At 36.5% G+C, this 15,361-nt stretch overlaps 1 protein-coding gene across 1 annotated transcript in view; it reads right to left on the bottom strand.

Moving 5' to 3' along the window:
• The window catches only part of LOC134800353 (nuclear receptor corepressor 2-like), a 112,294-nt gene that overhangs the window by 65,432 nt on the left and 31,501 nt on the right, over positions 1-15,361 (bottom strand). The window contains exon 2 of the mRNA XM_063772852.1: positions 14,629-14,790. Coding sequence (XP_063628922.1) covers positions 14,629-14,790 — 162 coding nt within the window. The remainder of the gene's footprint in view (positions 1-14,628; positions 14,791-15,361) is intronic.

Raw genomic sequence — 15,361 nt, 5'->3', positions numbered from 1 at the left:
TCATGGTAACATCCCTTGTAAGTTATCATCAGTGATCGTTATCAACGTGCTGTATCGGTAGCAAAGTATGGTTGACAAAAAACAAATACGCAAGTATTTTAAACATTATATATTTCACAAATTATGGGATTTATATACATATTTATAATCACTTATCCAAATTATACTGAATAAACGACTAAAATTTGCTCAACAGATTTGGCTGTCAGTCGTTCGTTCACGACTATTGGAAAAAATCCATTTTAAATAGCTAAATGACCTTTCTACGTTAACAGAAGTTACAGGAAGGTTAATTTAAGTCTCTAAAATATTGCACGCAACTATAGTTGTATTTTTATGACATTTAATGTCATTTGACGTACATTGTTTTAAAAATATATTAGGGCGGAAAAGGTTTTTTAATACAGTTGCTCAAAAAGTGCTACATTACGTAGCTGTTTAGCGTGCGGAAAGTTGGTTATCTCGAACTAGTGCTTTTTACTTTTCCAATTTTTTTAAATTTATACTTGTTCCAATTCACGACTACTTATTGATGAGTGTTAATATTAGTTTCCTTTAAACGTCGTAATCAGCATAAAAACCTACTGTTAATGTAAGAATATGAAAAATATACATATTTCATATTTTAATACTTACCTCTTCATCATTATAACACGTTTATTTTTTAATATTGAATATTGAAAATTCCGTTCTTAATAAGTTGTCTGAATGGAACGGAATAGCTGCCAAACGCCCATATATATAATATACTTAAAGACGACGTCTAAGCGAGCTGTCACTATTACCACTTTTGTTTAGTGTACGATTAACAATGTTTTACTTATTTTTTCGCAACTGTATTAAAAAACGTCGTTCGATACACGTGCGGAAATGTCATTCTTCACTCGTCCCGAGTCTTCCCACTCGCCTGCGGCTCGTGGCAAGATATCTCGGTACTCGTGAAGTAATGACATACCTTCCGCACTAGCATCGAAATGTACTATTGTACCGTAAAGAGTTATATCTAGAGGTGTAATCCTAAGATAAGTATTTATTTTATAGTTAAGAACAAAAGTGAATATTCAAATGTATTTATTTTTTCTGCCAACCATACCCTCTGCTACGAAAACTGCACGTTGATAACGATCACTAGTTATCATAAAACAAATTTATTTTTAATAAGTAAGCATTCGTCTTTAAATACTATTTTCCTTGAAATAAATTCAACTTATTAAATAACTGTGTATTTTAGATCTACATAATACTCTTCGCGCTTTAGTTCTTTGCAATATAGTGCACGGGGACATTTAGGTCGCTACTGGTACTGATTGGTTATGGTCTTTATCAAAAAATCCTGTGGTTGTCACTGTGTTCAGACAGGTTTAGCATTTACAGTTAGTCGATGACCTTATTGGTCGTGTATATGTCGGAAACAAGGAAATGGGCTGAACACACAAGTGCCGTTTTGCCTTTGTTTAAAACTGCATCACCCCTATCTCTTGCTATAATAGCAGTCCACACTGCACGTCGCATAGGTTTTCTTGGAAATCTTGAATTTAAACATAATATTATATGTTACGAATTCCATATAAAAATAAAAAAGTATTAACCTCACATCGACTCATTAGATTTTTGTTCCTTCACATCCCTTCTTTGGTACTAACAAAATAATTTATTCAAAACCATGAAATTACCACCAGATTACATAAATTATGTAATGCTATCCAAAGCACTAACCGAAAGAAATACATTCCATGCTTTTTCCTTGTTTTATCATTGTTATTTTTGCATATTTTAACGACATTGTTGACAACTTCACATTTGAGCGGTCCATACAAGACTAAACGAAAAAGTAACGCGTGATCTGTTTTAACGTTACTTTTGCGGGGCCATTTTTTGCGGCTGATTGGGTATCCAGTTCTTATTCTATATCAATGGCGTAACATACTTTCTATGCATCTTGCTCGTACTGGCATATTAGTGCGAGCGAGATGTATAGAAAGTAAGTGACGCAGACGTTAGCGGATTTGTCAGTGTCAGAGGTTAGTGACAATCGTGGTGGCCGTATTGGTCAACGGGAGGCATGCATCTAAAAAACTAGAAAATATAAGAAGAATAAAGAATTCGGATAATAAAGTAAAAACCACGTGGAAAATAATATCTGAAAAAACTAAAAAGGTAAAATCACAAATTCAACCCCAAATGAACCTCTCAATCAATGGTATTTTAACTAGCGACCCTGCTACTGTAGCGAACACTTTTAATACGTACTTTGCGTCAGTTGGAGCACACTCGACAAATGATGTACCTTGTGGCCGTCGTGTTCTTAACCCGTGTACTAACTCATTTTTTCTGTCACCGGTTCAGCCATCCGAAGTCTACAAATGTATACTAAAGCTAAAAAATAAAATTAGCCATGGAATTGATGAAGTCCCCCCAAGACTAGTAAAACACTGCGCCAGAGAACTCACTCATCCTCTAACTTACTTAGTCAACCAATCATTCTTTGCTGGAAAATTCCCTGCATTATTGGAAAACTCTCTTATAAAACCTGTTCCTAAAAAAGGCGACTTAACTGACCCAGGACAGTATCGTCCCATCGCTTTATTAAGTACCTTTTCAAAAATATACGAATCGGTCATGGCAAACCGAGTTACATCCTTTTGTAACAAATTTAATATATTTAATGATTGCCAATACGGTTTTAGGAAGCAAAGGTCCACGACCCTGACTGTCTTTAAATTCACCCAGGAAACTTTAAGAATAATCGATACTAAACAACATGCATTCGGCCTACTCGTCGATATGAGTAAAGCCTACGACAGGGTCCAACATAACATTCTGTTAGAGAAACTCGTCGGCATTGGTATACGCGGAGTGGCTCGAGATTGGTTCGAATCATATCTACAAAATCGTGAACAGATTGTTGAAGTGGATCACTTCAATACCATAAGCAATACTGTAACTAAAGTACGATCGAACAAAATAGTAACGACGTGTTCTATACCCCAAGGAAGCGTACTTGGATGCATCTTGTTTTTACTCTACGTAAATGACGCAGAGTGTTTCCTCTATGCGGACGACATATCTCTTGTACTGCCTTGCCTAACCAGTACTGTGCTAACTGATAAGTTGGAATCTACTCTGAATGTCATGTCAACTTGGCTGAGCGAACATAACCTATGCATAAATTTATCAAAAACAAACTTAATCGAGTTCAGGCCTCACCAAAGAACAGCGTTAGAAACCGAAATATCCTATAACGACACCAAACTGGAGGTTGTTAAAACATGCTCTCTGCTTGGTATTCAAATTGATCAGCATTTAAATTGGAAAAACCATATAGATTAGATTTCTTCAAAGTTATCCCAATTTACTTACGCCCTGAAAGAAATTAAAAAAACCTCGGACCTAACTACAGCAACTTCCGCTTATCATGCATTTGCGCAAGCGTGGTTACAATACGGCATTATTTTATGGGGCGATAGTACTAATGCCCCTGACTTATTCTTAATCCAAAAAAGATGCATTACAATTTTGAGCAATATATACGTGGACGAATCATGTAGACCCCATTTTATTAAACTCAAAATACTAACACTGACATCCTTGTACATTCTCGAGTCATGCAAATTCGTGCGGAAATATTTTTATCTCTATACCCAAGCTAAAGACCTTTGTAAAGGAAACCATAACTTGAGGCCAAGGAACAAACTGGTGCCGATTGGAATAGCCAAACTCAAAATGATCTCGAACGGACCACATTCCATGTCGATGAAAGTCTACAATAACTTACCTAGTCACATATAGTACAGCGGCCAGAGGGGCTTATATACTGGTTGATGTGACTGGACAGTATCGTACCGACGAGTGGTATCGTTGTGTTCGGCAGAGTTTACTGAGTACGAAATAAGAACTCGTCACTTCCTAAGACTGTGGAGGGGATAACTGTGACGTCACAAAGATGGCGGTCCCGGATTTCAAAGTTTGGATAATTACTCGGCAAGTTATTATCAGATTTTAAAAAATGAGGTGTCCTATGATAGCTGATGAAATGTAGAATAAAACATGGCATATAACTAATAGTGTAATTTAATTAATATTTTTTTTATTTACAAAAATCCGAAAATTTTACATTGGGCCTTTTTTTGTAGCCCAAAAAACACAATGTAAACGGCCACATAGATGAAAAATATGTCATATAAATCATTTAGATACATAAATAACCTATACGTTTCTTTTTGAATTTTATAAATCGGATAATAAATAAGTAAACTACGATGATTTTACCGCAGGCGCGGCGCATCGCACGGCGCGCGCTCGGATACTTGGAGGCGCGACTGAGAACGCTACTTAGAAGAAAGATGAAAAATTTCCAAAATGTTCTTGTTATCTGGTGCTTGTCACATCAGTAAATAAATATAATTTATAAACAATAATCACAAAAACCAGTCGCTTTAATTCATTTATACCTTGAAAAACAGTTTCAAATATGAAAACCATATTTAAAATATTATACAAAAATGTCTCACTGATCGCCATAGCCTCACTTTATTACTAAATTTTCATAATGGTAGTATGGGATCTGATACGTACACCTATATCAAATTAAATTAATTAAAAATTAATATTATTCAAAATTGTACTGATTGTAACACTGCTCTCCGAGATGGCAAACATCTTTTAAACATTTTTGTTTTCTTGAAGCACAGCCACAACGAGAATTTCGGCAACCAGTCTTACAGTTACATGAAATAAGCTCTAAATCCCTTAACTTTATTGGTGGTCTAGATGATGTTATGGGCCGCAAGCACTCTTCCGACATCCTCCACCCGCTATCAAGAGGCGCAGGTAAGTTCTGTATGGTCTTATCCGCAGTATACCAGCAGAATGCCTGGAAGTTCGCTCTTTGTAGGTGGTGAAGAAGCACATCCTTTGTAGGCGGCAATTTATCCAGTTCCCTGACGTTCGAGAACAAAGCTGCCCTCAAATCATTAATGTTGTTAATATTTTTAAGGGCCGGCTTTTTATTAATATACATCTCAATCACGAATTTCTCAGCCTTTTGGAGTTGAGGTTCATTAAGTTCCCCAGAACGGCCAAAGTCAGATTCTTGCACCATTTTTGAGTAAAGCAGTATAAATGACTCGGCTGGAAGGCTTCTTCCGAGCCTCGACAAAAATGTACTATTAATAGCTTGAATAAAACTTAATATTTACTTACCATCAAGCCGCTCAAATAAATCCTGTGATGACAAATCAAGGAACTTTTTGCGTGAATTTAATGATTCCTCAAAACGCCGTAAACTGTTTTCAGACACATTTTTAGGGTTCCGTACCCAAAGGGTAAAACGGGACCCTATTACTAAGACTTCGCTGTCCGTCCGTCCGTCCGTCTGTCTGTCACCAGGCTGTATCTCACGAACCGTGATAGCTAGACAGTTGAAATTTTCACAGATGATGTATTTCTGTTGCCGCTATAACAACAAATACTAAAAACAGAATAAAATAAAGATTTAAGTGGGGCTCCCATACAGCAAACGTGATTTTTGACCAAAGTTAAGCAACGTCGGGCGTGGTCAGTACTTGGATGGGTGACCGTTTTCTTTTTGCATTTTTTTCCGTTTTTTTTTTGCATTATGGTACGGAACCCTTCGTGCGCGAGTCCGACTCGCACTTGCCCGGTTTTATTTAGATTACCTCTTGATTGGCATATAATACAACGAGTCCAATCGACACTTTTTCGTAAAAATAAACTTTCAACAGTCTCAAACATCAGTATGTCACATAAAATTCCTCACATTTAGGAAAAATACAATAAAACATACGCAAACATATTCAGTTACTCTTATACATCTAGGGAATGCGTAGGTAGATAGTTTTTTTTTACGTATTTCAATTGTAGTGTAGACTTTTTTAATAACCTGGATACAAGTAATTTTAGCCAAGTAATGATAAAACAAACATTATTTTAATTACTTATAGTTCGTAAAAACTTCTATATTAAGTTATCATAATTTATTGTGAATTGCATAGAAATGTTGGATAAATCGCTTGCCAGGCTACTTATGCTTAAAATATCATTCATTTGGTTCAATTATTATTTTGATTTTTAATGTTTATTTATAAGGTAGATACAAACATTAAAAATAAAATAAACTAACTTATCTATAAAATAAAACTAAATTAAAACTAAAACTAATAAGTACTAAATAAAATATTTTGATTAGTTCTCACTAATTATCTTTATTTAATTAATAAATAAAGTGTAGAGTTTTTTGTTATTTTTATTGTTTGTTTATTTCCAGATACTTGTTTATGAGATGATAAGCACCAGTTACACCCACATTTTTTTGGTTATTTTAATATCTTTGATATGATATATCATATTTTAAAAAACGTTAAGTAGTTTTTGATCTACACTATACAATACAGCCCTCTCAGTCGCGCCTCCAAGTACCAGAGCGCGCGCCGTGCGATGCGCCGCGCCTGCGGTAAAATCATCGTAGTTTACTTATTTATTATCCGATTTACAAAATTCAAAAAGAAACGTATAGGTTATTTATGTATCTAAATGATTTATATGACATATTTTTCATCTATGTGGCCGTTTACATTGTGTTTTTTGGGCTACAAAAAAAGGCCCAATGTAAAATTTTCGGATTTTTGTAAATAAAAAAAATATTAATTAAATTACACTATTAGTTATATGGCATGTTTTATTCTACATTTCATCAGCTATCATAGGACACCTCATTTTTAAAAATCTGATAATAACTTGCCGAGTAATTATCCAAACTTTGAAATCCGGGACCGCCATCTTTGTGACGTCACAGTTATCCCCTCCACAGTCTTAGGAAGTGACGAGTTCTTATTTCGTACTCAGTAAACTCTGCCGAACACAACGGTACCACTCGTCGGTACGATACTGTCCAGTCACATCAACCAGTGTATAAGCCCCTCTGGCCGCTGTACTAATAGTAGCTGAAGAGAAATACACTATTTTTGTTACAAAATTAAAACAATATTTATTATCTAAAGCTTTTTACACTCTCGAAGAATATATGAATGACGGAGCTGAAAATATGTATTAGTTTTAAGTGTAAATTTTTTTTTTTTTTTTTCCTAGGTTAAGTTATATTTTAAGATTTGTCACGCCCTAGCAGGGTCCATGCTGTACTTTATAATGTTATTATTATAGTATGTAAACACCTTGTAATACCATGGTTGGCATTCAATAAATGAAATGAAATGAAAGGCATGTCCGAGCGTAAAAAACATTGACAATGACAGCTTTAATAACCTAAAAACTAGATTACCAACAACTTTAAAAGGAATGTTGCGTTGCACTCACAGTTGAGGCGGCTTGACAAAGTCAGTCTCATTAATTAACTACCTCATTAAAGCCGCGGAACAATGATAGTAAATAGCAAAAACAATAAAAATGTTAATAACGTAATCGTCGGAATTTCTAAGAAAACGGTAATTATTATTTCAGTCATTAAGTCATTCCAGATTCTGATTAACTCGTCGTTATTGTGGTGTTAATAATTTGTTTGTGAGTAATAATTTATTCATTGAATCGTCAGTTCCGATTATGCGGGTATGGTTATTCAAATTGAATTGGCAGTCGGCAGGTTGGCGCTATCAAAATATGTATTTAAATTGATATGTGCCTGTATTTATTTAATACAGCTAAATATTATTACATCCGTTCTTCTTCAGGGTGAAATGTAAAATCATCACAAAACTGAGGAATTATATCAGAAGCACTACCACCAGTTTTGACATTGACAGATACGCTCGCGTCTAAGTAACTTACTTTCTATGCATCTCGCTCGTACTCGCATATTAGTGCAAGCGAGATGTATAGAAAGTAATTTACGTAGACGCGAGCGTATCTGTCAATGTCAAAACTGGTGGTAGCCGTACAGGTTCGTCACAGTTTCGTAACGAAAGTGATAGAATTGTAACAAAAATTTTAAAAATTTGTTACAAATCTATGTTAAAACTTGGAGAGAGAAAAAGGATCTAATATCGACATGAACAATTTGAACAAAGCGCCAAAAATAGGTGTACACGACTTTACGTTACGGTACTTATAGGCACTTAATCCATATTTTATATTTTAGACCAGCGGTCGGCAACCTTTTAGCAGCCAAGGGCCACATAGCAGTTAACGAAGTGGACACGGGCCGCACTTTGTTAATATCTATGATTTTAACAGACAATGCCATTTGTCAATATTACATACAAAATAGCCAGGAAGGCTCGCGGGCCGCAAGTGACAGGTTCGCGGGCCGCATGCGGCCCGGGCCGCTGGTTGCCGACCGCTGTTTTAGACCATTGTAGATCTATATCACCTAAAAAACATATAAAATATATGCTTCATATAAGGTCGATTCGATAGTCGATACGTCATGAGAAAGAGACTACAATACCTTATAAATAAAACAAAGTCCCCCGCCGCGTCTGTCTGTTTGTGTGTTTATATGATCGCAATAAACTCAAAAACTACTGAACAGATTTTCATGCGGTTTTCACCTATCAATAGAGTGATTCTTGAGGAAGGTTTAAGTGTATAATTTGTTAACCCGTGCGAAGCCGGGGCGAGTCGCTACTTCGCTAGTTCTCTGTAAAAATAAATCGTTTTCTAAATTTTTCTTATGGTTTTCAGTCTACCAAATTGGGAAATTATGTTCCCCTACCCTATGTCTAAACTCTGACCGTTTGTGAAAATATTTAACTTCAACTTTGAGAAATCGGCTGTCGAAGAAATGTTCAAATTATAAGGAACAGATACAATAGGAAGTCATAATAAAATCATAAAGCGCACTAACTTTTCGATTTCCTCCATTTATATTATCCGGCTTTTATTTACTTCCATTCCCGTAGCAGTAACAACAGCGATATTCTGAATACGTATAACTTGTGTAATATAGTCGCGACGCATATTTTATTATTTTCCATCGCAAAACAACACGAAGCCACACAGATGTCAACGATTTTGTTTAACTTTTTATAGTGTTTATGGCATCCGGTTTTGTCAATTGTCTATGGTGGGCCATAGATTGGCCAACGAATGAGGTTAAACTCGTCAATACTCGTTTTTTAGCAATAAATAAATACTTTACTCTGCACCGACTTTGACAAAAACAAAGTTTGGATTGCCGCAATAAACGTCATTTTTTTAATGGAAATATTTTGTCATTGCACAATTTGTGCAGTTTGCTTTATCCGATTCTAGCATTGTTTTATATAGCAGGTAGGTATAAGCCGTATAAGCAACTGTTATTTTATTTCACCGTGTAGCCCCAAATATTGGCCAAAGTTTGCTCAAAATGTACATCGAACTTTACACAGATAAAATAAAAAGCGTGGAAGCTAAATTAAAACGCGGAACGAATGAACGATCCGCGTAACTCACGCTGCTGCGTCTGACGTTTGATAGATGGCGCTTGGGAGCGGAAAGGGTAAAAGGCCAAGGCCACTGCTACCAACCGCGCGGAACGGGTATTCTTTTTTAACCGACTACGCAGAGCTAAAGTTGCACACAACTTTTTTTTTATATTGGTCATATTTATCTTATTTCTAAGACTCGGAATCACAGGATTCCTGATAGGAGAAAGTGTCCCAAAATGTTTAATTCCATGGTCAAAAAAAAGGTCATTGATGTACATACAACTGTGAATAAAATGGGCCTAAAACTGTAATAGATTTTAGTTTATAAATTAGAAACACAATTTCCACTAGACAAGCCTTACTTACGTCACCAGGTATGAATTTTAACAATGAACATTGTAACATAGATTAGCAAGCCGTGATGTAAGTCTCGTAAATAAAAGCTCCAATGACTCTGATAAGCGAACGCATGCAATCGAATAGATAAGAAATATTGTATTTACATTATCCTTATTTATCGGTAAATGGCACTTTAGATAATAATGAGCGTCGTAAATTCGTAAACATGAAGTTAAGGGAACGCAGAGATATAATTTTTAGGGTTCCGTACCCAAAGGGTAAAACGGGACCCTATTACTAAGACTCCGCTGTCCGTCCGTCCGTCCGTCTGTCACCAGGCTGTATCTCACGAACCGTGCTAGACAGTTGTGTGCTAGACAGTTGAAATTTTCACAGATGATGTATTTCTGTTGCCGCTATAACAACAAATACTAAAAAGTACGGAACCCTCGGTGGGCGAGTACGACTCGCACTTGTCCGGTTTTTTTTATAAAATACGCTGAATTATTTCTTGAGCTAAATAAAAAATCATTGAACATAGGGGTTATTTAAAACAGTTGAAGGCTATCTGGTATTGGTACTATGTTATAAGCAAAGTCTGTCTCTCGGTATCTGTCTGTATGTCTGACAATACTCTGGGGGGTCAATATAGGTCATACTGAACAAAAAAACATTTACAGTGAAACCTGGATAAGTGAGACTTCAAGGGACGAGCAGATTTGTCTCACTTAAAGAGGTATTCCACTTACCCAGGCTCTCAGTTAGGCAAGTACAAATAAATTTCTGTCTCATTTACAGAGGGTCCCATTAATAGAGGTGAGAATAGAGGATATATCTCAGTTATAGAGGTGGTTAATAAGGTATTTTGTAATTATCTTTATATGTTTAGGTAAAATAATCCTTGTCCCTAAATATTTTTTAAGTCTGTTTAAATATTTCTTTGAATTTATTTTGAATGATTTTCCAAAGGATAGATTTTTTCAATTAAATTTGATACGGACTTCATTGCGTCTTAGAAATTAATAAAATGAAAATTTGTTTATTCTTGTTACTTTACAAGATTTCAGCTTTCGTTTCGATAATTTTAACTACATAAAGTAACTAAATGAAACTTGAAGTCGTTTAGACAGAATTAAGCAAATGCGGAATTTGTGGATAGACTAAGAGTTAGTAATAATACGGAAATAGATCAATAAAGTCCAAGTTAGAGAGGTCGTAGATTGACGTTATCTCAGATACAGAGGTAATTCGTATAAAATTCTAAAAAAACAATTAGGAAAATGTAATCTTATAAATATAGTCTCAGTAAAAGAGGTAAAATACACTCTCTGTCTCAATTATAGAGGTAAATGTGACTATAAAATCACAACAACTAATCCCAGTTATAGAGGTTCGTTTTATCTCACTAACAGAGGTAATTCAGTGCTAAAGTGTCGGGACCGCACCATGAGTCCCAGCTATAGAGGTTTCTCACTTATCCAGGTCCCACTTAACCAGGTTTCACTGTACTATGAAGTCAACCCTGAACCCGAAATAAACACAAAAAAAATCAGCTGTCTCATACATTTTGGCGAATCATAGGTACGTCAATGCTTTCTACGTAACATTATATCCTTTTTTGCGATTTCGGGGTTTGCTCCATAGCAAAAATTGTTCAGTTTAGACCTACATTATGTAGGTCTAAACTGAACAACTGAGGGGTGATTATGTACCTAGGTATGTAGGCTACATACCTAGGTACATAATCACCCCTCAGAGTATGGTCACATCAGACATAACATAATCACTCTGTATATCCTCGATGTAAAATATTTCTTATATTATCACATTTATCACAGTAAATATATTAAAGTTGCGTTCAGAATGAAGCTCTACATTTTAATTAAATTATCCGCACTAGGCTATAAAGAGATAGTAAACCCAGTAATGTACATCACGTGCGCGCGTACTCGCAATTTATTTGCAACACCGCACGAGAATACAATTTTACAATATGTGCCAAGTTTACGTTTTATTTTTACATTCTTACGTGTAACGGAAATAGCCCGCATGAGCGCAATTCGAGATATCTTTGACGTAAATTGCAGCATTGCGATTTTTTCACTTTTTGTTTTTATAAAAATGACAACATAGTCTGCCCTCGCGAATATACAAAAATACGTAAAATATAACTGTGCCGTCGTTGCTAACTACTAATAGGTACGAGTACATAATTATATCGTCGCGGGGTTATTACAAATCATGGGAATCATAACTTTATGCCCATTCTTATGAATGGGCGTAACTTTATGTATGTCGCTCAAAGAGTATATGATGTTGCTACTCGTATAGTCATTCATAGTCTTCTAAAACCCTTTTTTTCGCAAACTTAAATATTCAAATTCAACGCTAATTTTCCAAGTATCTATAAAAGTCAAAACTCGTCATGTTTAAAACTCGTGCTCAGCGTTTTTGAATAAGCGCATTACTAAATTAAAAATACAGAAAAACACGTGTTATGCCGATGGCGCCACGAAACACATCATCGGGCCACTTTACTGTCGCTAAAATAAACATTCTCATATTTTCTTGGCATAGATTCAGCCCTTCAAAAAAGCCCTATCGTCGTAAATGTTGAAATAAATTCAGATTACCAAGGCGGAAACGTCTATGTCGATCGTCTAGTTGTCTCTGGTTTGGCGCCAACTCTCTATAATCTAATTTCTCTACGTTGGTATGCCTGCGTAATTCGTGGAATGAGACCGTTATGTTGGCGCCAAAACTTGTTTTGTTGTCAATGTTGTCATAGGAATAATGTGTTGACATTTGAGTGTGGGTGTGTGGAATATGTGTGGCATAATAAAGTGGAGTGTTTCGTGTCCATTAGGGTGGTATTTCATCTGTCCAATGTGTATTGCGTATCACATTTTGCTTAATGAGAGAGTGAGATGCAACGAATACCACACTTAGGGACTATGGGAATTTACACTTCGAGTCCAAATGCATTGCATACCTGTAGGGTTGCCAGATGGTCGGGATTTGGCGGTATTCTCCCGATTTTTAGCATGTGTTCCCGATTCCCGACGAAGGGAAAATTGTCCCGAAAAATAGCTTCACGTTATAAAACAATAATTTCATGTTCCGAACTGTCGTCGAGCGAGCGAGCGACCCGCGTCGAGCGCGTAGCTAACGTAGTGCCAATAATGTACAATATCGTTGTTTTTAATACAATTACTTTAATATGAATGTTTTTTTTTTCCGACTTAAGTCCTAAAATCCCGAAAAATTTATATTTTTTCCCGATAATAGCGCCTTTCGATCTGGCAACCCTACATACCTGTGGTCTATTTGATAGGTATGATGACAATTTTATTTATGTAAATTGCAATAAGTACTTACTATCAAATTTTCTGAATGCATACTTATTAAACTAACGAATCATATCAGTTCGATATATTCCCACGATTCCAAACAGCCCTACATGTCCAAAGTCTCAAGTTCGATAATAATTAAATAAATAAAATGTATAAATAGGTATTATTATGGGACAATCTTAGGGCGTATTCCATCTGTCCAATATGTTTGTCCGATGTAATTGCATCTCACTCTATCATTAAGCAAAATGTGAGACAAAATAGGTACACATTGTACAAATAGTCTAAGAAATTGGACAGGTGGAATACCATGTTACCTATTTCTTTATGCCAAGAATAATCTATTTCTATATACCACCCTTATGGCACCTCTACACGATGGCCCAGCGCTGGACCAGCGAGATGACCATGCGATGGTTGAGAGCACGCACTATCTATGGAATAGGCCACGTGTAGAGTAGATGTGCGTGCGCACCATCGCTGCATGGCCCTCTACCTTTGATGTGCGGACGAAAAACCGACACCGTGGCCATCCCATCGCCATCCCGCCGCGCCATAAGCCATCCGACACCGCTACCCTCTCTACACGCTGGCCTGTCTTAAATAGTGGGCCATTATGATGGCCCATCGTGTAGAGGAGCCATTACACATATCGGTCTGGTCCCACAGTAAGATCAATACGGGACCTCCTGCATCGTATTATTCGTGGGCAGGCAAACAGATAATACAGTTTCAAATTACAATGCTATTCTATAGGTACCCATTACTGTCAGATAAGCGGATTCTAATTACTGCAACCTAATCAGTAATCACAATACATTACAACTGAAGCTTAACGTCAAAGGATAAGAACTATTCTCCCATAGCAAGATGATCAAGCCGATTTACAAAAGGACTTATGTGACATGAATTTTATATGAAACTTCGTCATTTTGTTAAGATAACTGTTGAGTAGAATATAGAAACAATGAGGCATGGGAATTCTTTTTGCAAGATATTTTTTTTAATGCTCAATAACATCAAGACATATTCCAATATAAGTGTTACTTATTCTCAACCATAACTCTATCAAGTCACGGCTAAATTTCGAATGACTAATTAGGTCTTTATCGATAAAAGTTCACGTGTTATGTGAACATTGCAAAATACGTGGGTTTAGATTTCACCCGATGTGCTTGGAAATCGTATATAGCAATTTTATCATGTTTCGCGTGATTTTGCTTCGTAGAAATTTCCTGGTACCGAATGTAAAAACTAGAGATGCCACGAATATTCGGCAACTATTCGGTATTTGGCCTAATCGGCTATGATCTTTCTATCCTGATGCTAATGTTGTCTGGAAGAGTTCCCTTACAGCGATAAGACCGCCCGTTGCTACCTTTATTTACATTGTAAATCTGTTATTTAATTTTTCTTTAGTGGTGCGACAAAGTGTATTTACTTACTCATTATGCCGTTGAGGCTACAGGGCAATGAGGTAGGTCATGGTGGCCTATCTGCGTCTTTGCGACAACCTAGTTTACCTAGGGCAGCGTGAAGGGCATGTGCAAAGTTACCTGAAGGAGAGCGCAGCCGACCCATATCCGGGCTGGTGGAGCCGCAGCGCGGGGTACTGCGGGGGGTAGGGCGCCGCGGGGGCGCGGGGCTGCACCACCGCCCCCGCGGCCGGCTTCCCGCCGAACGCCAGCGCGCCGTGCCCGTGATCAGACTGCCCGGGCCTGGGACAAGAGAGAACAAGGGTTAATGGTGAACCAGAAACACCAACAGGTATTTTCGTAATGCAATCACAAAATTGTACTTTTACAAATGAATTTTAGATAGCCGTTGCCAGTTAACTTGTCATACTCGTAAATAAACGATTGGTATTAAACACTAGGTGTAGGCGTAAACCTTCTATGAGAAATAATGGATTTTTTTGCCCTGGATGGCCCTTTAAGCCAAATTTCATTTAAAAAGGGGCAAGCTAAGATGGCGCCATCTATGCAAACCTTTGACAGTTGCCAACCCCATTGATCTGTGTCTTAATTTAATCTTAATCATTTAATCAATTACAAAACTCGTATCATACATTATAATTAGTAATTTCTCCAATCAGAGCTTCACTATCGTTAACATATTAAAGCTAACATGAATCATAGCAAACAATGGTATAGTTGAATTATCGAGAAGATGGAATTGCATTTGTAGTGGTTGTATGCTGATAGTACAAGGAAATAGAAAATTCAAATATAGAATGCCTGTAAACAAACAATACTACTACATATGCAATTCCACGCTCTCGATGATTCA

The sequence above is a fragment of the Cydia splendana genome, chromosome 19, assembly GCF_910591565.1.
Source record: "Cydia splendana chromosome 19, ilCydSple1.2, whole genome shotgun sequence".
Taxonomy (NCBI): domain Eukaryota; kingdom Metazoa; phylum Arthropoda; class Insecta; order Lepidoptera; family Tortricidae; genus Cydia; species Cydia splendana.
This window is presented reverse-complemented; position numbering and strand designations above follow the sequence as displayed.